General features: G+C 35.7%; 2 protein-coding genes across 2 annotated transcripts in view; both read right to left on the reverse strand.

Annotated features, from left to right (window-relative positions):
- Nucleotides 1-4,912, reverse strand: part of LOC128985604 (WD repeat-containing protein 26) — a 37,738-nt gene extending 32,826 nt beyond the window's left edge. The window contains exon 1 of the mRNA XM_054405237.1: nt 4,480-4,912. Within this exon, the coding sequence (XP_054261212.1) occupies nt 4,480-4,685 (206 nt within the window). The 5' untranslated portion in view covers nt 4,686-4,912. The remainder of the gene's footprint in view (nt 1-4,479) is intronic.
- A 3,905-nt stretch (nt 4,913-8,817) lies between these two features.
- Nucleotides 8,818-27,789, reverse strand: part of LOC128986789 (putative E3 ubiquitin-protein ligase UBR7) — a 43,841-nt gene continuing 24,869 nt past the window's right edge. The window contains exons 5-11 of the mRNA XM_054407311.1: nt 27,682-27,784; nt 24,925-25,010; nt 16,508-16,577; nt 15,377-15,508; nt 13,748-13,848; nt 11,179-11,356; nt 8,818-9,040 (exon numbers count right to left, since the gene is read on the reverse strand). Coding sequence (XP_054263286.1) covers nt 8,889-9,040; nt 11,179-11,356; nt 13,748-13,848; nt 15,377-15,508; nt 16,508-16,577; nt 24,925-25,010; nt 27,682-27,784 — 822 coding nt within the window. The 3' untranslated portion in view covers nt 8,818-8,888. The remainder of the gene's footprint in view (nt 9,041-11,178; nt 11,357-13,747; nt 13,849-15,376; nt 15,509-16,507; nt 16,578-24,924; nt 25,011-27,681; nt 27,785-27,789) is intronic.

Raw genomic sequence — 27,789 nt, forward strand, 5'->3', positions numbered from 1 at the left:
TTTAACGCCCACTCCCTAAAATTTGACGCTCTAAATCGTGTAACTTCATCTCAGTCAACGCGCGTGTTATGGCCAGCCGCGCATTCTTTAATATTGACCCTCTGTCGGTCGCACTGTATTATTTTAATACAATCAACAACCTTTTTGCTATCCCACAACCACTCCGATTGCTATCCCACAACCACACCGATTGCTAGCCCATCACTAATAATGGACCCTTCCCTATCCCGAATCAGCCAGGCTGAACTTGACCTTGTGCAGGACACATTTTTTATAAATTGTATCAATTGGAAACAGTGCGACAAACGCCATAAAAATCTATGTGTATTAGTAATCTTCGAATCCAGGAATTTTGAATCTCAAATCCTAATCCTAAAAGAAATGAATCTTGAATCTTGGAGTCCCAAAAATCATTACAAATGGGCTTATGCCGATTAAAAAAGCAAGAATGAAATAGGAACCTTTACACACTTAGCCTATAACCACTACCACGACAATAACCTCTATGGTTAGGCATTGTCACAGTGTATGCCTTATGATTATATTCTAAAAAAAAACACCCTCGCTGCAGAAAACCTACAGACTAAGCGAATTTCCATTTACCTGGCTGGATTTCTACTAAAATATTCCCTAAAAATCGTCAGATTTATTTCCTATTTAATTAACATAAATTTTAGTGAGTACTAAAGTTTGCTGCTACTGGGAAGATATTTAGATGTGTTTTTTTATTGCAATGTCGATAGCTTAGAATTAATTTTTTTTTAAATCCAAATTTGGTTGGAATATACCCATAAACAAGCAAACTACATAAGTTTATTTATCCTCCATAAGAATAACATGGGAATTTTAAATTTACAATTTTTTTAAATTACCTCGTTCTAGGCTATTTTATACTAAGCTATTCATATTTTACTAAAAAACACACTTTATTACCTACCCTACCTGTGTTATTAATAAACCTAATGTTATGGTGAGAAATTAAATTAGATCATTAATTATTACCTATAGGTTAATCAAAATAGAATGTTTAATTAGTCATAGAATATTTAAAAATATTATAACAGTTAGCCTAAATCAATCATTGCAGACATGAAAACGATACATAACTTATAGTCTGATTTTTACCGGAGTGCGGCTGAAGCTCAGCCCTACCTGCGAGGGACCCGACTCACGCACGCACACTCACCACCGTCCTAATTGCCTGAAAGCCCCGATCCCCTATTCACTAAGTAGAAATATAACATATGTTGTATGATACCTCAAAATTGCAATTCATTTGATGTTAGATATACAATAAAATGGTTAGTGTTAGTACATTTTTTGTTTAATTCAATGAAAAATGAGTCCAAACACGAAATGATTATGACAAGGAGCTAGCTAATAAAAAAGTGTTAAAATATTCGTAGCTTTTACACTTTGTAAGCAAAATATATATTGTTTGGTATCATTTTACTAAGCATTTTGAGCTTAAGTCAAAAGCGTTACCAGATTTTATAACAAACGTAAAATTAAAAAAAATTGATAGTTTAATTTCCGTGAGCCACCGATGACTCGAGTGGCAGGACAATGGTCCGTCCCACGTCCGTCCTAATCCCTTGCATCTGTGTGTGTGAGGCCTGCGTGTGTGTGAGTAGGGTCGACCCTTCAGCCAGCCGCTTTCCGTCAACAACCACACTATAGATTAATCTTGATCAATTAGATACAGTGCGACTCTTCGGGTAAATATTTAGAGCTACCTATAGGTCTAATGGTTTAACATAGGTAGGTCTAAATAATTACCAGAAGGGTCACACGGTATCTAATTGAAGTGTGCGACTGACAGAGGGTTGATAAATTGTAACCAACTGTTTTCGTGTGTGTTAAATGTTGTTACCTTAAGTTCTAGGTATTTTTGTGTATTGATGACGACAATGTGTTACAATGATTTTATGAAGCAAGAGGCTTGACAATGAAACTTTTGTTTCGAAACTAGTCACCCAAGACTTAAATTAGGATTGATGACATAGGCTAAGCTTAAGGTAGGCAAACCTATTTAAATAAGTAATAAACACAATTTTTTTTTTTTTTTTTGTTTGTCCTAGGACGGTAGGCACGAGCCTGGGATTGTTTTTCACATTACTTCAGACTAGACCTAGGGGTTGCGGCATTATCACTTAGATAAAATCCATTGGTGACTTGGCGGGGATCGAACCCGGGACCTCAGGGACTGAAGTCCCGCGCTCTAACCACTACGCCAGCTCGCTCCCCCAGATATGAACACAATAGTCCTATATGATATTATTTAATTCAATCTTTGCTATGAATACTACTCCATTGTTCTATGGCCTGATAACAGTTAACAGCCCAAGGACCACTCGAAAGTTACCCAGGTCACCGTATAAGTTAGGATGAGGAATTTAATTCTGTCACAGGTATTTATTTCAATATTTAATCCATAAAGGTGGCCGGTGGCCTTAAGTTAATTGTGATAAATGTTTAGAACTTATTTGTGGTTTGAAATTATTGTCTTCAGCTATGTTTTATAAACTAGCCTACCTACCATACATATTTTTTATCTTTGCCATAGCCTTTTATCATTGAGTTTTAGGAACTTACGTTAGGGTGTACACTCATCAGATAGGCCTACATAATATGTTTAATCGTTTAGGCCTACGTTAGGCTTAACTTATGACAAGTTTCAGCCAGTGAGATAAAATCCATATCTTTGCTGAGAAATGTTAGGATTAGGCCTAGTGCCTTTCTATAGACTACAATTTAACACGCTCACTGCGGCCGTATCCGATCGGATACGGGCCGAGCGGTTTTCAGGTGCTGCCTTAACCGATTGGATATGCTTGGCAATGCCTTTCGGTTATATCTTCGTTTTTGCTCTAGCGTCGGTCGAAGGTAGAACTAATACCACGTTAGCGTGTAGTGGGTGACTTACTTTTTGTTGTGTTGTAGGTTGGTAAGCTTAGTAAAATTTCCCCATAAAATCTCTGTCTGGCAAACTTAAAAATACACTTGTTGTCCCGTCTTTCTCCCTCCAATTGGCAATACAATGGGACCAGCTACGTTCGAAGCAGTGCTGCTATCTGCGGGTTTTTAGCGAACTACGTTGACTCAGGTCATAACTTAACCCTCCGAGTGTCCATAGTTTAGGCCTTAATGTCCGCCTATTTTTGGCGCATTTGCAAGGTTTTAATAAAACGGATCTGAGAAGCTTAAAACAATGTTAATTCTACTGTTCTATATACCATTTTGTTTGGAAATTCATGGGCTTCAATATTATACATAAAACATAAGGAACATTTGTTTTAAAAAAAATTTTTAGGTACAAAAAAAATATATTTTGGAAAATAAAAAAAAAATAATAAGTTCGCGCTCAATGAAATTGTATAAATTATAGGCCTATAAATATTTGAATATAGGCTAGCCACTTTGTTCAGAATTTTATGAGGATTACAAAAATATAATAATATAAGGAAGTAGATTTGCAAATAAATAAGTAATGGGCAAAAAACAGATTTCAGTAGGCTACATAGCGTTTAGCTAAGAACGCATAGCTTAACCATAGCTAGGAATCTGGCTGATAATTTACATCAATATCACTACCTACTTCTTCAGGATCATCAACCAGCTCTTCAAAATCACTTAGGCCTAAATCTTTTTATAATGCACCACGTATATCACTACTTTTGATTTTTAACACTAAAACAATGATAAACGTAATAAAACACATCAGTCATCGGTCCGAGGTTAACAAAGCTGTTTACAAATATGCACGTCAGCTGTCTGCTACAATATTTTCGGAACTAAAATGAATAGCGCTTAGAGACAGACCTCCGGAGAAAGCTCTGAATCTAACAAAAAGAACGATACCTAACTCGATCCAGTTCAATCTGATTCAGTCAGTCATAGAGCCTTCGCCGTAAACGATGTTCGTGTGTCGAAAAATCGACAAGTGACACTTCGGTACACAAAGTGTGTCGTGAGTCGATTTTTCGACAAGTGACGCTCGGAGGGTTAAAGCAGGACATCACCGAACGTTATTTGGTATTCGTCATACCGAAATAAGTTAAGAAAGCCAATCACCCGGCAATCGGATTTGTTTGACGCTGCACCGCACTAGGGCTACGTCTGCCATTTGATGGGCCGCAGTGGACGTTTTAAGCCTTGTGGAAGAGCTGTTGACTAGTTTAACTCAGGAAAACTAAAACATGCCGAGGGATATTTTTTCAACAGAAAAAACTAAGGCAAGGTAAAGATAGGCTAGATTGAGGACTAGGCCAGAGGGCTGTCTTATTTTAATGGCTTGGTCCTGGGGCCCAATATAACCTTAGAGGCCCATAAATGGTACGGTAATTGTAAGAGGATGTTGAACAAAGATACTGATGTATTATATAATCTATTTGTGTTACTTACGGTGAAAGTATGTTGAAAAATATGACTTAGGCCTATATAAACACAAATAGAATAATAAGTTAGTGGCCCACTTACTTGAGACCTATATTTCTCAAGTGTTGTCCGATAAGTCGCACAATTTCGTAGTCTGTTCTATCCAATCGTTTTGGAGATATATCTCCATTGAGAGATGGACTGTGTGGAACGTTATCAGTGCCATTTTGTTGGGCGGACGAAGATGGGATGCGATCGTCGTCAGAGGCTCCATTGTGTTGGGAACAGCCATTTGCTGGTTGCTGCATTGTAGTCTCCAAAGAAGGACGTGACTTCTTTCGCGGTGGCGGAGCTAGTCCACCGTCGTCGGACTCTCCACTCGAGGCCAGGCTTGCTAACGGGTCGCCGTGACGAAATTTCGTTGGTTCACACAAATTTTCCGAGGAAAAAATGTTGTGAATGCCAACAGTTAGTCCACTGACACAGATGATGGCGAAACACAAACAAAGCTTCTGCCAGTCAGCTACACAGCTGACTACACTGACGTGACGTCACAAACCAGTCGTTTATAGATCTCATTGCTCGGAACCTGCTGCGCGCGACGATGCAGCCATGCAGCTGACCAGTGACGTATAAGCTTTAACCAACAGCGTACTAATAGCAACAAAGCATCAGCTGTTAACAAATAACAGTCGATTACATGCGCATTCAAACTGGGGCGATTTAGCTTATCATTTATTTATAGATAATAATAAAAGTAATTATTTACCTATTTTGCCTGAAGGTCTTGTAGTTTGAACTACAGTATTAGTATTTGAGTATTAGTTCAAACTACAAGACCTTCAGACAAAATAGGTAAATAATTACTGTATAATACAGGTCTTGTCACTGGGTTCAAAAAACATTGAATTACTTTAGTTTATTAGTACCGGGGAAGTACCTTGCCTGATTGTAGGATTGGATTGGTAGTTAATTGGATTAAATCGTTAAAACAATATCATTTAAACAGACACATCATTTTATGATTTACGATTTTTATTACAAACCATAAACACGTGTTTGCCGATATAAACTCAACTGTAATGTAAAAGTAGTATCATAGATAAAACATCCCCCTTAATAGTAGATTTACTGTCCATATAGAACAGCTGAAGCCAGTTTTATTGTTTGTACATGTAAAGGTCGTGATTTGTTTACGTTTTTATGTTATTTCAGCCATTTAACCTCGTTTAACCAAATAAAAACATATTATCATAAACAAAAACTCGTCCCCTAGTTATAACCTAAAGCTGGGTTTTCCTAGACGCGGAGTCGGCCAGCGGAGAGCGGACAACGGAGAGCGGACTCAGCTTGTCTTACGTAATTTAATGTTACTGTTTTCCTAGCAGCGGAGCGGAATGCCATGTTAATTTCAATTCCGCTCTCCGTTGTCCGCTCTCCGCTGGCCGACTCCGCGTCTAGGAAAACCCAGCTTTACCAAACAGTAAAGCACAAATCATGAAATTATAGGTAACGCTCATAATAATAGACACAAAATTTCGTCGACACTTAAAATAACATTAGAGGAGGCACTTATCACTATTTTTGGAGGATAAAATTAACTCTTCAGCAGCAGTTTGAAATTATCCAAGATGGCCGCTAGCTTCCAAAATATAATAAGTAGTGTAGCGTTTATTAGTCATGTAAGGTAATAATTTAATTTTTTTATTTGCTCATCAAAAGAGAGATTTTTTTATGTGAAACTGAAATCAGGTAAGATAGTCAAAATGGGAGTTCAGTATTAACAGACTTTTCAAACAGTTTTTAAACTAAGAGAATTTGGGAAATCAGTTTTTTACCATTTGAAGAAGATAAAAGAAGTAATATATTTTTTAACCGACTTCCCCAGTACCAACAAAAGGAGGAGGTTCTCAATTTGTCTGTGGCGATGTTTTTTTTTTATGTATGTTCACCAATTTCTCTGTGATTCTTTTACCGATCAGCGTGGTTCCACCACCAAAATAACCAGGATATTTTCTATTTGGTACCATATATAGCATTATGTTTACGAAAAATATTTGTTTGGTGATAAATGCTGAAAACCTTATTTTGATTATATTTTTGCAGAGAAGGCAATAAATAATAATAACATTCCTACAGCTGTTAGTTGAAACCATTTAAATGAAGCTACAGACAGTTTCTTCATGAAACAGTTGCTTCATATCGATTAATTAACTATTTCTTGCCATGGAGCCTAAATAAGTAACATTAAAAAAATGCATATTGTTTTGGTTACTATAAAAAAGGTATTTCAACCTTTGACCTGATTTGTGTATGATTCTGTTTTGAGTATTGAATGTTCTGAATTATAAAAACATAGTGAATAGCTGCTGTATGATAGTGACAATTTAAGGTGTATTGTGAAAACCAAAGCATTCGTAAAAGAGGTCCAAATATAAATTAGATGCAATTATTCCTTAAACGACATAAGAGGTGTGAGATTGCATAATCGTCAATCGTCTTCAAAGTGTTAAATATTTGAATTACTAAACATGCATTTGAAGATGTCAAGATGTGGAATGTTTATTAATATTCTTCACTGTCAATAATATTATGCCTGCTTCGGAAATGGGAAGCTGATTTGCAATTTCTGTGGCACTTTTGACTGTTTCAAACAGTTTTGCTTGTCAAAAAACTTCAAGTAATTAATATATAACAAATTATACAGTCACTAAAAATCATGAAATAATTTATTTTTGTAAAAAAATGCAACCGACTTCAAATGCTCTAAAAAGAATGAAATAATTTCAATAAAGTAAACTTTTGCAAGCTCACAACAAGTCGGCGCGGCTCTAACTGCAAAAATATGAATAAAATAAAAGATATTGAGTGTATTTTGAAAATCAATAAATTGTAGCTGGATAACATAAATATATAAAAAAAAAACATACTGAACTGTTTTGTTTATATATATCAAAGGAAGTATTTTATGTTTACTTCAGAATGATTGCATAATGAAAATAACACACACAAATGTTCTATATGAATAGGAAAATAATTTATTTTGATATTATGATAATGAAAAGAAGCTAGTTTAAAATTAAAACGTTTCTTTTCCAAGTTAGAAATATGTAAATACATTATAATATTTTTAAAGATACTCGTTAATACCACTATAAGATTATAATCACCTTTAATTATAGATAGTCACCTGCAATGTGGACATCCTCTTAAAATTTTGTATCAAAAATCATCATAGAGCCGCGCCGACTTAAAATAGTACGTGAGTTTGAATAATACAAAAGTTTACTTTAATGAAATTATTTCATTCTTTTTAGAGCATTTGAAGTCGGTTGCATTTTTTTACAAAAATAAATTATTAGATAGAGTTAAAAATAGCCTAGGATAAGTAGCCTAGATTTAGAGTTAAATTAGCTGAATTGGAATTTCTTATGAAAATTAAATTTTTAAGCTTAACGAGGGAAAAGTTCTTGCAGGGCATGACACTAAGCTTGATGGAACCATTTTTGTGTATTGCCTTCCGGATTACTTCATGATTTATTATCTACAAGAGGCTAAATATAACCTTCACTGTCCAAGTTGACTATGGCGACCCGCCGTTTCAACGATTATGTGTCATTTTCAAGTAGGAGGACGTAAAATGTCCAAGATCTGCACTCTGTACCCGCCACCGTGCCATAATTACAAGTTTTATGGCCATGCATTTTACCGTGTTTTGTTTGTGTGTGATTGTACAGTATGTGTTAAGTGTTTTTTGAGACACATGAAGACCTCCTAAGAGTAAACATTTTTTGGACAAAAAAGTAAATTTGGCGTAAAAAGGTAAGTAAAGGTAACTTAGCCTCTTGCAGATAATTTATTGGAATCAAGTTATTTTTTTCTATTGACATTAATAAACACATTTGCCTAATTAATAGTTGTAGTTAGCTAATTGATTCAAAGCTACTTGTATTCATTTATTAACCTATAACCAAACACATTTTATTTTAACTCTAGTCTTTTATTAATTTGCATAATAGACCAAAGCTTGACATTTTATAATTTATAGCAATTATGTGATGCATGATGCAGACGTAATTTATTAATTTATTTATTTCTTGTATGCTACTTGACTTTTATTGATATGTGCGTTTTTGCAACATTTTGTAATTTTTTTTTTTGTGACGAGACTGATAGCATGTAATTGTTGAATGGTCAATAAATTCTTGATTCTTGATTCTTAATGTCTTCAATGTACCTCCATTTTCACTAACAACTTTTTATAGAGTGGCTTTGAAGGGGAAATAAACTATTATTTACTGGAAGTGAACATTTTAATCTATCACTTTCATTATGTCTTTCTTATACAAAAAGAACTTGTCATAAGCAAGCACCTTAACAAAACACCACAGGAGTAAAGGAATTGAACGTTGCTTGGAAAGTAAATAAACACTGTGAAAATTTAAAAGCATAACCTAAAAAAGTAAATTTAAATGAGAATTCACAATGAGACATGAAATAATTTTAATATGTTAACGACAATTGTAGGGCACATCAGTCTTCTGGCGTTTACGAGCTTGCATGCCTGTGAAAAACTCCCTGATGTCTTCTTCTCTGACAACTTTCTTATTCTCAACAAATTTGGCCAGATATTCACTAAGGTGTGTCTTCATTTCATTGTAACCTGGAAAAAACAAATAAAAATAAGACCCTAAAAGAATTACAACAACACAAACAAGTAGAAAGGACATGTTACAATTTTAATTATCTCTTCTTTTTAGATAAATATCAACCCTATACGGTCAAAAAGAAAAAATTTTGCAGTTTGAATCAACAGGTTAGGTAGTCACAGCCTGCTGTATTGACAGAGCTCTTTTGCACAGCTGGTAATGCATAATCTTCACATTGTTTGTCCTTGCCGCTTTGATACCAAAGGTTTTGGCTAAAAAACGTGTATTTTTGGCTGAGCCATGTGTGTACAAAGATTTCACAATTAAATAAATTAATTTTGACGCAAGTGCAAGAGATTATGCCACGAATGCAGGGGATCTTCACTAATTCGCTGCCCTCTGGGGTCTTTCACAATTTTGATGTGACCACTGTAAAAGTTCACGATTTCAAAGTGGAACACGTTCACGACATCACTGCAAAGTTGGGAGTAGTGTATAGTATTTGAATAAAAGCAGTTGTTGTGTAATAAACATTATTGTAAAAATAAATATTTTATAAAGCAACGTAATTTTGGCCTGAGTTAATTTTGCCTTAGACCTGAAGTATAACATTCTGGCCCGCAGGCTCGAACAATAAGATAACCATACTTGGGAATAACGAATAGAAATTCTATCGAATAGCACTATTCATTAGTTTTTTTTGCTAACTTCTATTTTATTCGTTTGTTTTTAAATTAACTAACTAATAACTTCAATCAGTTACTTTTTATGGGACTAACTAATAACTTCTAACTAGTTAGAATTTTTAACTAACTTTCCCAATTATGCGGAAGCATCTCAAATACTGGTTACTGTATTTATTTCACGTGATCAGTGAGGGTTGCGTGCGGCCGTGAGAGGTCAGTGCCCTTGTAGACAAACAATGCGGGGGGTGGGGAAAGAGAAAGTCAAAGTCCAGTTGCTTTGGAATACAGTGGGCCTGTGGAAGGGTAGTGACGGCCATTATCAACACCCCAAGATGGGTGGGAAGGGGAAATGTTTGTTTGGTGATTGATATATCATCTCAAGTGTCAAAACATTGTCTTTAGTTGATGTTCATTATCTGACAAGTTTTATGTCATTTGTTTATGTTGTAGTAATGTAAAATGTGACAATGTTTGATTAAAACACAAGTACCAGGGGACCGATCTTGTTCGAGGTGTTTGATTTGTTCAAGAGGTAAAAAATAGAGCTTATAAGCCCACAAATATTTTCAGTCTTACTACGATTAATTAAGTAGTAAAGTCAATTCGTTTTTGTTAGACATCCACTTATCCTCAATTTAGTCCACAAAACTTTTTAATTTGGACGATCAATCTATAAAATGTCCACAATAAGCTTCAATCAATATAAAACTCATGATACATAACATCTGTTATCTGACGACCGTTATTGCATTAAGTCACTGGGATCGTGGAACGTTGCAATTATAATTACGGGATGGTGTAATAACGTATCAATTCGTGCGGTGCATCGTCGAAAAATACATATCTCCTTGGCCTTTCCTATAGATTTTTAGTTCAATGTCAGTGTATATTGTTTTGCAGTAAAACACTTAATGTTTTTGAACAGTCATAATTATCCCTTTGGTTAGTAAGACATCATACAATGCAAATGTATTATACAAGCAATTTTCAATAGCATTGAAATTGGAGGAAATCGTAGGAGCCATTTTTAAAATCATATCTTGCGCAATCTTTACTCATATTATAGTATATATTAGTAACCAAGATGTGACATTAAAAAATACTTTAACAACTGACAACGAACAACTAATTTCTACTAAAACTAACTTTATTTTCTATCAGTTAGTTTTTCAACTAACTAATAACTTCTATCAGTTACTTTTTAAACTAACTAACTTATAACTTCTATCAGTTACTTTTCACGGGACTAACTTATAACTTCTAACTAGTTCGAATTTTTTACTAACTATCCCAACTATGAAGATAACTGGATGATTCAAAACTATGCTATACATTAATTTAAGACCTACATTGTCAAAATTGATTCTGTTTCCTCAAACACAAACAAGAAAGTAAGCTGGGTTTCAATTTACTGACCAAATCAAGACTAAGTCTGTACTGGGTCTAGGATCAAGATAACAACTTACTCAGTATAGCCTCCATCTGTTGCACTCTGTCGAGGGATGACAGAGCCTCCATGCCTCGCTCGTACTGTGTCACCCCTGCCCCGGCCGACCTCTTTCGTGCCTTCCCCTCCTCTTCATAGGCTCTCACAGTGTCCCCCTCGTCAGTGAGGAACAGCACACCAAGACTAGCATACGTCTCCTACAAAAAAAACACGTGTGAGAAAAAATCCTTTGTTTGAATGAGTTATGTTGCTAAAGATATTTTATGGACATTTTCCATCGTGATGAATAAAAAAAACAGTCATAAGGTCTTTGGGACCTGGAATCTAATTCTATCCTCATATTTGTTTTTTTCATTATTTTTTATATTTTAATGAATTTTTACGTGGTGTGACGTGGACCTGTTTTCCTCCCTACCCATAGCCTTGTAGTATTACAGATACATTAATAACTAACATCAACTTACATCAACATTAACTAACATCAACGGTTCTCACACTTCGCACTGCTCGCATTTACTACTTCCTTCACCACTTCCTACATCGTGGACCTGTATCCCGCCTAACCATCGCATATTAGTATTGCAGATACAACTGTCACCAAAGGGTTCCCACACTCCGTACTGCTCACCTTTACCACTCCCTACGTCGTGGACCTGTTTCCCTACCTTCCCATAGCATTTTAGTATTTCAGATACATTAATCTAACTACCACAGACATTATAATCCATATTTCTAGCCCCTGAGCTATAACTAAATTGAAATATTACCTTCATCAGCCAGCTCCTGATTTGTTATCAACGTGTTACAGCCGTTTCAGCATCACTGTGCCATCGTCAGACTGTTCAGCCAAAAGGCGTCGTGCCTTATTAGCCATACAATACAAAATGTAAAACTGAAACTACACAATACAAATATGTGTGTGTTTCGTGTAAATATGTTTTTGTGTTTTAACGACGCCTTTTGGCTGAACAGTCTGACGATGGCACTGTGATGCTGAAACGGCTGTAACACGTTGATAACAAATCAGGAGCTGGCTGACAAAGGTAATATAATATTTCAATTTAGTTACCACAGCCAGTTACCACAGACAGTTTCCACACTCCGCCATGAACGGTTCCCACACTCCGTACTGCTCACCCTGACAGCTTCCTTCACCACTTCTTATGACTTGGATCTGTTTCCCTTCCTTCTCATAGCATTTAAGTTAGGGATGGACGAGATTGGATTTTTAGTTCGAGACGAGACGAGACGAGATTTTTTATTTCTCATAAAATTTTGAGACGAGATTGAGACGGGATTTCCCTTCTCATACACAACGAGAAATGCACATTCAAAATTTTTACCTGATTTTGTAACATTGTTAGAATATTTGTTTGTTGTATTTGTTTAAATACAAAAATAATGATAATAGGCAAGAATATTTACAATCTTTTATTAAAAACATCAGCATAACATTTTTTATTAATCACGCCTAACTTATTAAAAATGCCTACGATTAGGAAACATAGTGATATCAGTTAGGATAGAGATCAACTTATCCTAAAATAAAATAAATCCTAAAATAAAAGGAATATTAATTTTTATAAAATAGTTAGGTACTTGTTTTGACTTTTTATAGTAATAAAACATTCCTCACACTGCTTACACTTAACAAAACTTCTCAAATGTTGTTAAAGTAATATTATTAAAATAATTAAAGTAATATTTACATTTAAAGAATTAATTCAATAAGAACGCCTTTGCAAAGGAAACGCAACTACAACACGCTCCTGTATTGCGGGTATTGCATTGACTTTCTGCAGGCGTTTTTAATTAATTAATTTTTTTTTATTCTCGTCTCGATAAAAATCTCGGCCAAAAAGAAATCTCATCTCGTGTAACGAGATTTGAAATTTCCCGAAACTTCGAGACTTGACCATCCCTAATATAAATGAATTTAAGTATTGCATGCACATTATTCTAACTGCCACAAACTGTTCCCACACTCAGAACTGTTTGCCTTTACTACTTCCTTCAACACAACCTATGTTGTGGACCTGTTTCCCTCCCTTTCCATAACATTTTCGTATTGCAGATATGTATTTTTATTTTGTGATAATCCAGCTTTGGCTGGTATGTAACTACTGTCTCGCCTCAGGACGAATAAGATTCCAGATCTTGAAACATCGTAGTGAAAAATATCTGCAATAAGTTAGTTCCTTAAATAATATCATGAGAGCTATCATTCTAAAAACTATCTTTTTAAAGCACGATTATCTACACATAAAATCAAAAGCAGAACCAATAGACAGCCAAAACTTAACACCAAAGAGCACTTTTTTTAAATAATCAACACCCTTTTGACCAACCGTAAAAAACCACGTTATTGGATTGTTTATGACAACCAAAATGTTGGTTGTTAGATGGTGTGTTGTGGTTGGAGTTGGATGGTTAGTTTTTCATGACTCTGTACTCATACTGATCTCCTCACTAGTTTTCCAATTATTATGAGGATAGCCATTATTATAAGGATTTGATATTATTAAAATTTAATGATCATAAAAATGCTATATTAAGAAAACATCCAAAACAGAATTTGGTGAAATCACCTTGCAAGATGAACAAACACAAAGGAGTTTTCTGAAGTTCTCTGGCCAAAATGTAGCACCACTGTCTCGAGGAAGCATCTTCAAACTCTTTAATTTACAACCTGAAATACACGTTTGGATTCAAAAGAAATCTTGATATTATTGATATAGTTTTAAAGAACATACAGCAAAGGCGCATGAATATGAATACTTAAGTCAAATTACGTTTGAGAATGTGAGTCGCAAATTTTAATATCACATAGCCAATGATTTTTTTCAATTGTTTATTTACTGTTGTACTACACTTCAAGTGTAACTTTGGGGAGATAACAAAAACAAAGATAAGAGGGCAGTTCAAACTGACAAAATGTATTTTGCATTGAATAAATCACAAAGTATAGGACTACTTAATTTGAAATGAATCATAAACAAATATTCAGGGTGCTCAGTTGTACTTTATTTACTACAACTAGCTGTGTACCCGTTCTACGCACGGGGATCTTATAGTATTCAGTTGAAACCTTCTTATATACAGTACTAGCTGTAACCCGCGGGCTTTGCCCCGTTTAAATTCTTAATTTTCAAGATGATCTCGTTCGCATGGCTCAATCACGTCCTGGTTGAAGTTTGTTCGCTACGCTCACTCACATTTAGGTTGGAGCTCATTCGCTACGCTCACTTGCCTTCAGATTAGCTCGTTCACTACGCTAACTCGCCTCCAGGTTGAAGTTCGTTCGCTATGCTCACTCACCTTTTGGTTGCAAATTAGCTGATGTCATAAATGTAAAAGAAATAATAGTGCTGCACCCTGTTGGTAATCCTTGTAACTTTAATGCTATTGAACATCATAGAACAGAACCAACTTGTTTAATTGAAACAGCTGTTAAGATTAATTAGTTCCATTTCTCATAAGGTTAACATGGGAAACTCCAGAGCCACTGGGGCGGAGCCGATTGGACGGATCACGAAATTGATGGTGTATAAACCTATTCCATGAAATTCTACACGTATGTAGGCTACCAAGTTTCATGGCAATCGGTTCAGCGGTGTCTGAGTTTATCACTGCCAAATATATATATATATATACAAACATCCTCTTTTATACTTATAGATAAAGAACAGCAGTTGGTTTGCATATTTTCAGATATGCTGGCCAAACTATTATACATAACTTCATTTTATGTTGTTTGTTGTTGTTCCGGATCGGTATGACAATTGTATGAACTTTGAAAGGGTCCTATGTTCTGAAATTAAACTACTTCTTATAAATATTCAAGGAATGACAAATAAGCTAGAACAGCTGGAAGAAATTCTAGTACACAATGAGTATTCAATAGCCTGTGTTTGTTAACATTGGCTATATAAAGATGATGTTGAAGGTATGGTTCCACAAGGTTTTCTGTTGGGAAACAGTTTTGTACGGACACATCACCGAGGTGGCGTAAGTGTTTATGTAGCCGGAAATATGTCTTTTACTAAGTTGGACTTAAATTCATTCTGTCAAGAAATACACTTTGAAGTAACTGGAGTCATCATTAATCATTTAAATATAATAGTGGTCTGTATAGAACTTACGTGGTCCCGACAATAAATTAGAATCATAAACAATATTTTATTTTGAACAAAACATAATATAGAGTAATCACTCACCATTAATGATGTCAGAAGAACTTGCGGTTTCTTTTTCATTAGCAGATACATCAGCTTCTTGCATAACTTCATTGCTATCATCTTTGGTCTCTTTTGAGATGGCAGAATTACTTTGGGGTGGACAAGTTTTCTCTAAAATATGTTAAAGAAAAACAAATTATCAGATTTAGATGTGTGTATACTACATCGTTTACACCCCTGATCCCTAGTTTAAGGCAAAGAGAAGTGAAAAATAGGTTTGAAATAAATTACTTTAATATAGCCTAACCACTGTCTATGGTCAGATAGTCCTTCAGCCAGATTTAATAATTAAGTGATCACGAATCCAATTACAGTAGACTCCCTCTTATCCGGACACCTTTTAACCGGACATCGGTTTAACCAGACTACACTCGGCGGAAATGAAATCTCTTTAACCGGACAATTTTTATCAGCACATTAGTTTAACCAGACTACACTCGGCAGAAATGACATCTCTTTAACCGGACAATTTTTATCAGCACATTGGTTTAACCGGACTAGATCGGCAGGAAGTGGGCGGTACTGAAACGACTGTTCTTGTGGGAAAGATATGAGACCAGTGATCACGTTTCTAAATACAATGCTCTCCTAAATTTAAGTCAAATATTGATTTACATAACAAGTTTTTGGGGACGTCGGTTTAACCGGAAAACCCGTTATCCAGACTGGCCTCGGTCCCGAGGAGTCCGGATAAGAGAGAGTCTACTGTACAAGACTAATAATTTTATCAGAGAGTTCAAAGTTTGTCATATTTCTCAAAAGTTAATGATTTATTGTTTCAAAAAATACCACAGCAAAAGTGGTAATGCTGTAGTAATTTTGTGATCCCAGGATCTTTATAGACCTGTTGGGCATCGGCTCTTGACGATCGTTTCTAGCTACCGATACTGATGTCCATGTGGTTTCAATAACTTGACACCTATTTAAAGGTTTATAATTAATTGTAAGATCTAAGATGTCATTTTGTATGAATTAGAAAGATAAATTCTTTCTCACCAATAGTAGGCCTCATAAAAATATGTTGGTTTATTAGTATTAGATATTATATTCCTACTCACACAAGTTAAATGAAAGACAAAGATTAAGTTACTCAAGCTACTAAAAAAATACCTTCTGAATTCTGTTTTTCCTCAACATCAAGGATTGATGTTTTTCTTGACTCCAAGTTTTCACCTTCATCCTAAAATTGCACAGAACAGTTACAAAGGAATTCACATTTGTGGAAAAATAGTAAGTCTTTGCGCTGTTATTATTTTTAGTTTGTATTTGGATTCTAGTTTTAAGTCTATGGGCCATATATCACTTTGAAAACAATAAACGATTGCATGAATGGTGTTTAAAGTTTATAATGAACAGCTTAACTTACAACAGGGTATAAGTTTAAAATTTCCATGTTATTCTAAGGGGAATAAATAAACTGTTGTAGTTTGCTTGTGTAGGAACATTTGGATTGAATTTTGCAAATTTATTTATTTCATTGACACTTCAATAATGTAAAAAAACACACTTTAATATGTTCCGTGTAGCAGCAAACCTAACTAGGCTACTCATTACAACTAATGTCATTACAATAGAAAATACATCTGACAATATTAAGGCACTGCCTTTGCATGGCTATTTTTGCCTGTTTTTTTTTGCATGGTTTTCAGTTTTGTATGGTTTTGTTTGTTTCCTTATTATTATATTTACCGTATCTAACTTGTATTTATTTGTGAATCAAGTGATGGACTATTTATTTTTATTTTGTATTGTAGGTGACTTAGCCTATTGCTTTGCTTAATGGCCTAATAAATCATTGAATTATTGAAAGGGAATATTTTAGTGTAAATCCAACACAGTAAACGGAAATTTTTTTAGTCTGCTCATTTGCTGTGCCATTAGGCCGGGGCCACACAAGGCGGCGTGGTCCGACAACACATTGAATCAAATGAGAGTGGCCACACGGGGCGATCCTAAGCCGCCTGGGCGGATTGTCCGCACGATCATAAGCCGCGTTGGAGGGGGTGACACACGTAGTCTTATGAGAGTGGCCACACGATACGGATTGTCCGCGCGGTTGGAGCTTATTTTCAAGCATTTGTGGTTGTTTTTTTTTTAGTTTGTGCTTGTGCGTTTCGGTTTATAGGTGTAAAATGTTCGATACAGACAAATTAATAGAACTTGTTAAAGACAAACCATGTCTGTAGGATTTCTCATGTTGTAATTCATGTTGTACATTTCTCTTGAGTGTATCTTCCTTAGTTATATGCGGTCGAAGCAATTGAAGTAGCTTGTCAAACAATGCTATCTACATGCGATAGTAACAAAAAAACTTCCGAACTATGGTTTTGCATGTGCTTGTAAAAGGTTTGGAACACAAATGGTTTATCGGTTATGAAAGGATGGACCCAATGATTTCGGTTAACCTTAGACTCTAGCTCACCACACGCCTCTAATGCACAAACTAACATAAGTGTTTCGTCCATGACTACAACGAGAACGAGTGAATTAAACCATGTTTTAATCTTACAGTACGTAGGCTGACCAAACCTAACCTAACCTCACCCGTAAGCGGTTCATCCGCTCCGTGTGGCCGGGACATCATCGCGACGATCCGCCACGTGTGGTCCCGGCCTTTTTTACTAGTGATGGTAGCGAGGTAGAACCGGCACCGGATCGGATCCAAAAAATTCTGAATTTTGGCTTGGATCCGGTTTTGATGGATCCGATTTTTTCAAATTTTTTCCCGATTTTTTCCCTAATACAAAGCTGTCTGTATCACTGTACAACCCCGATTAGTTTACTAAACACAAAGCTGTCTGTATCACTGTACAACCCCGATTTGTTTACTAACACAAAGCTGTCTGTATCACTGTACAACCCCGATTTGTTTACTAACATAAAGCTGTCTGTATCACTGTACAACCTTGATTTGTTTACTAACATAAAGCTGTAAGTGTCACTGTACAACCCCAAATTGTTTACTAACGTAAAGCTGTCTGTATTGTTGTTCAAAGGATTATTGTGGACATTTTCCCTCACGATTGTAAAAAAACAATACACAACGTTTCGGGATCTGGAATCGGTCTGTGTGGGGTTGTCTGTCTGTATTACTGTACAACCCCGATTTTATTACTAACACAAAGCTATCTGTATCACTGTACAACCCCGATTTTTCCCGATTTTTTACTAACACAAAGCTGTCTGTATTCTTGTACAAGACCGTTTTTTTCCCGAGTGTTTGTCTCTTGATGCAAACAACTTAAATGGCACGGCCATGTCTCGATGTTTGTATCTAAATGCAAATAACTTGTATGGCGAGGCCATGTCTCAGTGTTTGTCTCGAGATGCAAATAACTTATATGGCAAGGCCATGTCTCAGTGTTTGTCTCTTGATGCAAACAACTTATATGGCAAGGCCATGTCTCGATGTTAGTCTCTTGATGCTAATAACTTATGGCCATGTCTCAGTGTTTGTCTCGAGATGCAAATAACTTATATGGTAAGGCCATGTCTCAGTGTTTGTCTCTTGATGCAAACAACTTATATGGCAAGGCCATGTCTCGATGTTTGTATCTAGATGCAAACAACTTGTATGGCAAGGCCATGTCTCAGTATTTGCCTCTTGATGCAAATGACTTATATGGCAAGGCCATGTCTCAGTGTTTGTCTCTTGATGCAAATAACTTATATGGCGAGGCCATGTCTCATTGTTTGCCTCTTGATGCAAATAACTTATATGGCAAGGCCATGTCTCAGTGTTTGTCTCTTGATGCAAATAACTTATATGGCAAGGCCATGTCTCATTGTTTGCCTCTTGATGCTAATAACTTATATGGCAAGGCCATGTCTCATTGTTTGCCTCTTGATGCTAATAACTTATATGGCAAGGCCATGTCTCATTGTTTGCCTCTTGATGCTAATAACTTATATGGCAAGGTCATGTCTCTTTGTTTGCCTCTTGATGCTAATAACTTATATGGCAAGGTCATGTCTCATTGTTTGCCTCTTGATGCTAATAACTTATATGGCAAGGCCATGTCTCATTGTTTGCCTCTTGATGCTAATAACTTATATGGCAAGGTCATGTCTCTTTGTTTGCCTCTTGATGCTAATAACTTATATGGCAAGGCCATGTCTCATTGTTTGCCTCTTTTCCCCTTGATGCTAATAACTTATATGACAAGGCCATGTCTCAGTGTTTATCTCGAGATGCAAATAACTTATATGGCAAGGCCATTTCTCTTGATGCAAATAACTTATATGGCAAGGCCATGTCTCATTGTTTGCCTACTCTTGATGCTAATAACTTATATGGCAAGGCCATGTCTCAGTGTTTGTCTCGAAATACAAATAACTTATATGGCAAGGCCATGTCTCATTGTTTGCCTACTCTTGATGCTAATAACTTATATGGCAAGGCCATGTCTCGATGTTTGTCTCTTGATGCTAATAACTTATGGCCATGTCTCATTGTTTGCCTCTTGATGCTAATAACTTATATGGCAAGGTCATGTCTCTTTGTTTGCCTCTTGATGCTAATAACTTATATGGCAAGGCCATGTCTCATTGTTTGCCTCTTTTCCCCTTGATGCTAATAACTTATATGACAAGGCCATGTCTCAGTGTTTATCTCGAGATGCAAATAACTTATATGGCAAGGCCATTTCTCTTGATGCAAATAACTTATATGGCAAGGCCATGTCTCATTGTTTGCCTACTCTTGATGCTAATAACTTATATGGCAAGGCCATGTCTCAGTGTTTGTCTCGAAATACAAATAACTTATATGGCAAGGCCATGTCTCATTGTTTGCCTACTCTTGATGCTAATAACTTATATGGCAAGGCCATGTCTCGATGTTTGTCTCTTGATGCTAATAACTTATGGCCATGTCTCAGTGTTTGTCTCGAGATGCAAATAACTTATATGGTAAGGCCATGTCTCAGTGTTTGTCTCTTGATGCAAACAACTTATATGGCAAGGCCATGTCTCGATGTTTGTATCTAGATGCAAACAACTTGTATGGCAAGGCCATGTCTCAGTATTTGCCTCTTGATGCAAATGACTTATATGGCAAGGCCATGTCTCAGTGTTTGCCTCTTGATGCAAATAACTTATATGGCGAGGCCATGTCTCATTGTTTGCCTCTTGATGCTAATAACTTATATGGCAAGGTCATGTCTCTTTGTTTGCCTCTTGATGCTAATAACTTATATGGCAAGGCCATGTCTCATTGTTTGCCTCTTGATGCTAATAACTTATATGGCAAGGCCATGTCTCATTGTTTGCCTCTTGATGCTAATAACTTATATGGCAAGGTCATGTCTCTTTGTTTGCCTCTTGATGCTAATAACTTATATGGCAAGGCCATGTCTCATTGTTTGCCTCTTTTCCCCTTGATGCTAATAACTTATATGACAAGGCCATGTCTCAGTGTTTATCTCGAGATGCAAATAACTTATATGGCAAGGCCATTTCTCTTGATGCAAATAACTTATATGGCAAGGCCATGTCTCATTGTTTGCCTACTCTTGATGCTAATAACTTATATGGCAAGGCCATGTCTCAGTGTTTGTCTCGAAATACAAATAACTTATATGGCAAGGCCATGTCTCATTGTTTGCCTACTCTTGATGCTAATAACTTATATGGCAAGGCCATGTCTCGATGTTAGTCTCTTGATGCTAATAACTTATGGCCATGTCTCAGTGTTTGTCTCGAGATGCAAATAACTTATATGGTAAGGCCATGTCTCAGTGTTTGTCTCTTGATGCAAACAACTTATATGGCAAGGCCATGTCTCGATGTTTGTATCTAGATGCAAACAACTTGTATGGCAAGGCCATGTCTCAGTATTTGCCTCTTGATGCAAATGACTTATATGGCAAGGCCATGTCTCAGTGTTTGTCTCTTGATGCAAATAACTTATATGGCGAGGCCATGTCTCATTGTTTGCCTCTTGATGCAAATAACTTATATGGCAAGGCCATGTCTCAGTGTTTGTCTCTTGATGCAAATAACTTATATGGCAAGGCCATGTCTCATTGTTTGCCTCTTGATGCTAATAACTTATATGGCAAGGCCATGTCTCATTGTTTGCCTCTTGATGCTAATAACTTATATGGCAAGGCCATGTCTCATTGTTTGCCTCTTGATGCTAATAACTTATATGGCAAGGTCATGTCTCTTTGTTTGCCTCTTGATGCTAATAACTTATATGGCAAGGTCATGTCTCATTGTTTGCCTCTTGATGCTAATAACTTATATGGCAAGGCCATGTCTCATTGTTTGCCTCTTGATGCTAATAACTTATATGGCAAGGTCATGTCTCTTTGTTTGCCTCTTGATGCTAATAACTTATATGGCAAGGCCATGTCTCATTGTTTGCCTCTTTTCCCCTTGATGCTAATAACTTATATGACAAGGCCATGTCTCAGTGTTTATCTCGAGATGCAAATAACTTATATGGCAAGGCCATTTCTCTTGATGCAAATAACTTATATGGCAAGGCCATGTCTCATTGTTTGCCTACTCTTGATGCTAATAACTTATATGGCAAGGCCATGTCTCAGTGTTTGTCTCGAAATACAAATAACTTATATGGCAAGGCCATGTCTCATTGTTTGCCTACTCTTGATGCTAATAACTTATATGGCAAGGCCATGTCTCGATGTTTGTCTCTTGATGCTAATAACTTATGGCCATGTCTCATTGTTTGCCTCTTGATGCTAATAACTTATATGGCAAGGTCATGTCTCTTTGTTTGCCTCTTGATGCTAATAACTTATATGGCAAGGCCATGTCTCATTGTTTGCCTCTTTTCCCCTTGATGCTAATAACTTATATGACAAGGCCATGTCTCAGTGTTTATCTCGAGATGCAAATAACTTATATGGCAAGGCCATTTCTCTTGATGCAAATAACTTATATGGCAAGGCCATGTCTCATTGTTTGCCTACTCTTGATGCTAATAACTTATATGGCAAGGCCATGTCTCGATGTTTGTCTCTTGATGCTAATAACTTATGGCCATGTCTCAGTGTTTGTCTCGAGATGCAAATAACTTATATGGTAAGGCCATGTCTCAGTGTTTGTCTCTTGATGCAAACAACTTATATGGCAAGGCCATGTCTCGATGTTTGTATCTAGATGCAAACAACTTGTATGGCAAGGCCATGTCTCAGTATTTGCCTCTTGATGCAAATGACTTATATGGCAAGGCCATGTCTCAGTGTTTGTCTCTTGATGCAAATAACTTATATGGCGAGGCCATGTCTCATTGTTTGCCTCTTGATGCAAATAACTTATATGGCAAGGCCATGTCTCAGTGTTTGTCTCTTGATGCAAATAACTTATATGGCAAGGCCATGTCTCATTGTTTGCCTCTTGATGCTAATAACTTATATGGCAAGGCCATGTCTCATTGTTTGCCTCTTGATGCTAATAACTTATATGGCAAGGCCATGTCTCATTGTTTGCCTCTTGATGCTAATAACTTATATGGCAAGGTCATGTCTCTTTGTTTGCCTCTTGATGCTAATAACTTATATGGCAAGGTCATGTCTCATTGTTTGCCTCTTGATGCTAATAACTTATATGGCAAGGCCATGTCTCATTGTTTGCCTCTTGATGCTAATAACTTATATGGCAAGGTCATGTCTCTTTGTTTGCCTCTTGATGCTAATAACTTATATGGCAAGGCCATGTCTCATTGTTTGCCTCTTGATGCTAATAACTTATATGGCAAGGCCATGTCTCATTGTTTGCCTCTTGATGCTAATAACTTATATGGCAAGGTCATGTCTCTTTGTTTGCCTCTTGATGCTAATAACTTATATGGCAAGGCCATGTCTCATTGTTTGCCTCTTTTCCCCTTGATGCTAATAACTTATATGACAAGGCCATGTCTCAGTGTTTATCTCGAGATGCAAATAACTTATATGGCAAGGCCATTTCTCTTGATGCAAATAACTTATATGGCAAGGCCATGTCTCATTGTTTGCCTACTCTTGATGCTAATAACTTATATGGCAAGGCCATGTCTCAGTGTTTGTCTCGAAATACAAATAACTTATATGGCAAGGCCATGTCTCATTGTTTGCCTACTCTTGATGCTAATAACTTATATGGCAAGGCCATGTCTCGATGTTTGTCTCTTGATGCTAATAACTTATGGCCATGTTTTAGTGTTTGTCTCGAGATGCAAATAACTTACATGGTAAGGCCATGTCTCAGTGTTTGTCTCTTGATGCAAACAACTTATATGGCAAGGCCATGTCTCGATGTTTGTATCTAGATGCAAACAACTTGTATGGCAAGGCCATGTCTCAGTATTTGCCTCTTGATGCAAATGACTTATATGGCAAGGCCATGTCTCAGTGTTTGTCTCTTGATGCAAATAACTTATATGGCGAGGCCATGTCTCATTGTTTGCCTCTTGATGCAAATAACTTATATGGCAAGGCCATGTCTCAGTGTTTGTCTCTTGATGCAAATAACTTATATGGCAAGGCCATGTCTCATTGTTTGCCTCTTGATGCTAATAACTTATATGGCAAGGCCATGTCTCATTGTTTGCCTCTTGATGCTAATAACTTATATGGCAAGGCCATGTCTCATTGTTTGCCTCTTGATGCTAATAACTTATATGGCAAGGTCATGTCTCTTTGTTTGCCTCTTGATGCTAATAACTTATATGGCAAGGTCATGTCTCATTGTTTGCCTCTTGATGCTAATAACTTATATGGCAAGGCCATGTCTCATTGTTTGCCTCTTGATGCTAATAACTTATATGGCAAGGTCATGTCTCTTTGTTTGCCTCTTGATGCTAATAACTTATATGGCAAGGCCATGTCTCATTGTTTGCCTCTTTTCCCCTTGATGCTAATAACTTATATGACAAGGCCATGTCTCAGTGTTTATCTCGAGATGCAAATAACTTATATGGCAAGGCCATTTCTCTTGATGCAAATAACTTATATAGCAAGGCCAAGACTTAGTGTTTGTCTTTTGATGCTAATAACTTATATGGCAAGGCCATGTCTCAGTGTTTGTCTTTTGATGCAAATAACTTATATGGCAAGGCCTTGTCTCAGGGTTCGTCTCTTGATGCAAATAACTTATATGGCAAGGCCATGTTTCTGTGTTTGTCTTTTGATACAAATAAATAACATATATGACAATAGCATGTATCTTTCCGAACTTAATCTAAACCGATTTTTCGGATATCTGCATACCTCTAGTTTTTAGTTTTGTACCTGGATGATATCTGTTAGTATTTCAATCTCACCCGATGCTTCGTGATAAAAAATAAAAAAGTATGATTCAAATTGGCATTTTGTTAATTACGTTTTTTTTTAACCGGCCTTATGACAGTGTGTATCTGGATCCGGATCCGACTTTTTCAAGATCCGGATCCAGTACCGACATTTTGTTGGATCCGCCCATCACTATTTTTTACCCAAATGTTGAAACCAAAATTCTCTCAGAAATCAATAAATGTATGTTTGCTATACTATTTTGCTAATATCACCTATTTTACTCACCAGTTTCAAGGATGATTCAAGAGATGTATTTTCCTCTGTGACACTGACATCACCCTCCTTCTCTTCTTCCTTGGACACTTTACTTACTAGAAAAAAGAAATAAATGTTTTGAACGTATTGCATTGTTTTTACTAATTTTACGGCATGTCTCTTTTGCTGAATTTAACAGAATATACTATTTAATGTAAATAGTTGTAGTTACTATAATATTGTGTAATATTTCATTTCATTCATTATTTAGTATTAAGTTTCTTAAAACGTTAACTTTTGTTCATACACCTTTGTTAATAATCACTCCTCAGAAAGGCTTGCGTAATATTCATTTTCCTAATTTATATAATTTCATTAATATGTTCAATTAATCATTAATAATATTCATTCCATAGACTATATATATATATATATATTTTTTTTTTTTTACAAAGCCCACAACTTAATTATTTATTAAATATGTAAGAGAATTGCAATACATCAAAATTTCTTATAATATCATTTCAAAATTAGTCCTTAAGGAATCAAAATTCAAGAAGCAGTGAAACAGTGATCCATGTGTTCAACAATGGATTATGTGAACATTGAGATTGGGAAGAGAAGGAAGCCATAGTGGAAGTTGAAACTGTTAGTTGAAAGGATTCCAGATTTTATCTAAATTAAATTCATTTATATCATCAAGAAAACCAGTTTATATCTAGTTATTTCACAGTAAACCTCAAGAGGACTCAACTCCATCATTGTTATCTTAAAAATTAAGTATAAACTTTTCTTTTAACCCTCCGAGTGTTATGTGTTGAATTTACATAACACACTTTGTGTAGTGTTTTGTGTCGATTTTTCGACTCACAAACACTGTTTACGGCAAAGGCTCTATGACTGACAAAATCGGATTGAACTGGATCGAGTTAGGTATCGTTTTATTTGGCAGATTCTAAACTTTCTCCCGAGGTCTGTTTCTAAGCGCTTTTTTTTCTCGAGCCGATCATAATTGTAGCTGACAGCTGACGTTGTATTTGTAAACAGCTTGGTTAACCTCGCACCGATGACTGATTTGTGTTTTATTACGTTTATCATTGTTTTAGTGTTAAAAATCAAAAGTAGTGATATACGTGGTGCATTATAAGAAGATTTAAGTGATTTTGAAGGGCTGGTTGATGATCCTGAAGAAGTAAGTAGTGATAGTGATGTAAATTATCAGCCAGATTCCTAGCTATGGTTAGGCTATGCATTCTTAGCTAAACGCTATGTACCGAAATCTGTTTTTTGCCCATTACTTATTTATTTGCAAATCTACTTCCTTATATTATTATATTTTTGGAATCCTCATAAAATTCTGAACAAAGTGGCTATATTCAAATATTTATAGGCTTATAATTTATAGAATTTCATTGAGCGCAAAGTTATTTTTTTTTTTAATTTTCCAACATATTTTTTTTCCAACAAATGTTCCTTATGTTTTATGTATAATATTGAAGCCCATGATTTTCCAAACAAAATGGTATATAGAACAGTATAATTAACATTGTTTTTAAGCTTCTCAGATCTGTTTTAATAAAAGCTTGCAAATGCGCAAAAAATAGGCAAACATTAAGGCCAAAACTAGGGACACTCGGAGGGTTAAACTCTTTTTAATTCAGTACTAATTGGACTTACCTTTTGGACAACATCAAAATTAGATTTTTCATTGTTGGGATTTGCAAGTTTAACACCTTAATTAGGCCTATTTGGACACTTTTAAATTTATTAATTCTTAGCATTCAAGCCAGCACAACACCCTACCCTGAGATATATCACATCTAAATTATTTGATCCTTTAAGTAATTATTCAAATTTATCTTCTATTTCATTTTAATTTCAACCCCACACACCATTTTGTCAATCCTTTCATTGTAACGTTAAGCCTTTCCTCATTGCATGTTTGTTCATTTGTTTAAAAAAAAAAAAAAAAAAAAAACGCCTTTTGTAATTCATATATCTTTGTTAACTTATTAACTTTAAACATTTATAGAATAGGCCTAGCCTAAATTAATATTGTGAGGTGAGTTTAAAATTGTAAGCCTGTTTCATGAGATATGCAAAAAAACATACTTTACTTTCTGATTGGATTTGAGATGTGTTTGCAACAATAGCTACAGAATTTATAAACAATTGCCGGTTAGTAGTTAACAGATTTTGATTTACTGTCCAGGAATCAAAGAAACAAAATTTATCAGACTATCATTACTATATTCACTTCATCACGGATTCAGATGAAGACATTTCATCTGTCATTTTCATTTTCATTTGAAAAATTTTTTTCATTTTTTGATTAAGCATAATCTAATAATCCAACCAAAATCAAAATGAATTATAAGTCTGGGATGCTTTAATTTAGCCTACTGTGATGTTATAATAATTATAATAGATGTTAAATAGTGCACAATCAAAAATTGACGATTTTGTCAGGTGATCATGGAAGACGATGATGCTGTCGTTAGTGCGGCAGATATTCACAATCTTGCTGTGATCGCAAAAAATGTTCACGATGTTTTAACAGTTGGGGTTTACATGCATTGACGGAGTTTCATGAGTTATAACGCAAGTAAATACAGTTTTTGCAGGGTGTTAAACCTTTCTATAGTAATTCATACAACAAAATAGCACTAAAATCAAGTTTCCCCAATAAAATTTCAAAGTTCACACATAATTCCTGGTTTTGCTGGTCTGTGGCCAACCTGTATTAATTAAGACATCTTACTTCATGTACAAGATAATACCACTTGCCTGCGTATCCTAGGTAATACTGCAAGAATGGTAATTTATCTGTACAAGGACTACAAATCATTTCTGCGTAGTCGTCTTCTTTAGGCACTGCACTTGTCAGATGCTGAA

Source organism: Macrosteles quadrilineatus, unplaced genomic scaffold (assembly GCF_028750875.1).
Source record: "Macrosteles quadrilineatus isolate MER2022 unplaced genomic scaffold, UCM_ALF_1.0 Scaffold_2__2_contigs__length_208266976, whole genome shotgun sequence".
Taxonomy (NCBI): Eukaryota; Metazoa; Arthropoda; class Insecta; order Hemiptera; family Cicadellidae; genus Macrosteles; species Macrosteles quadrilineatus.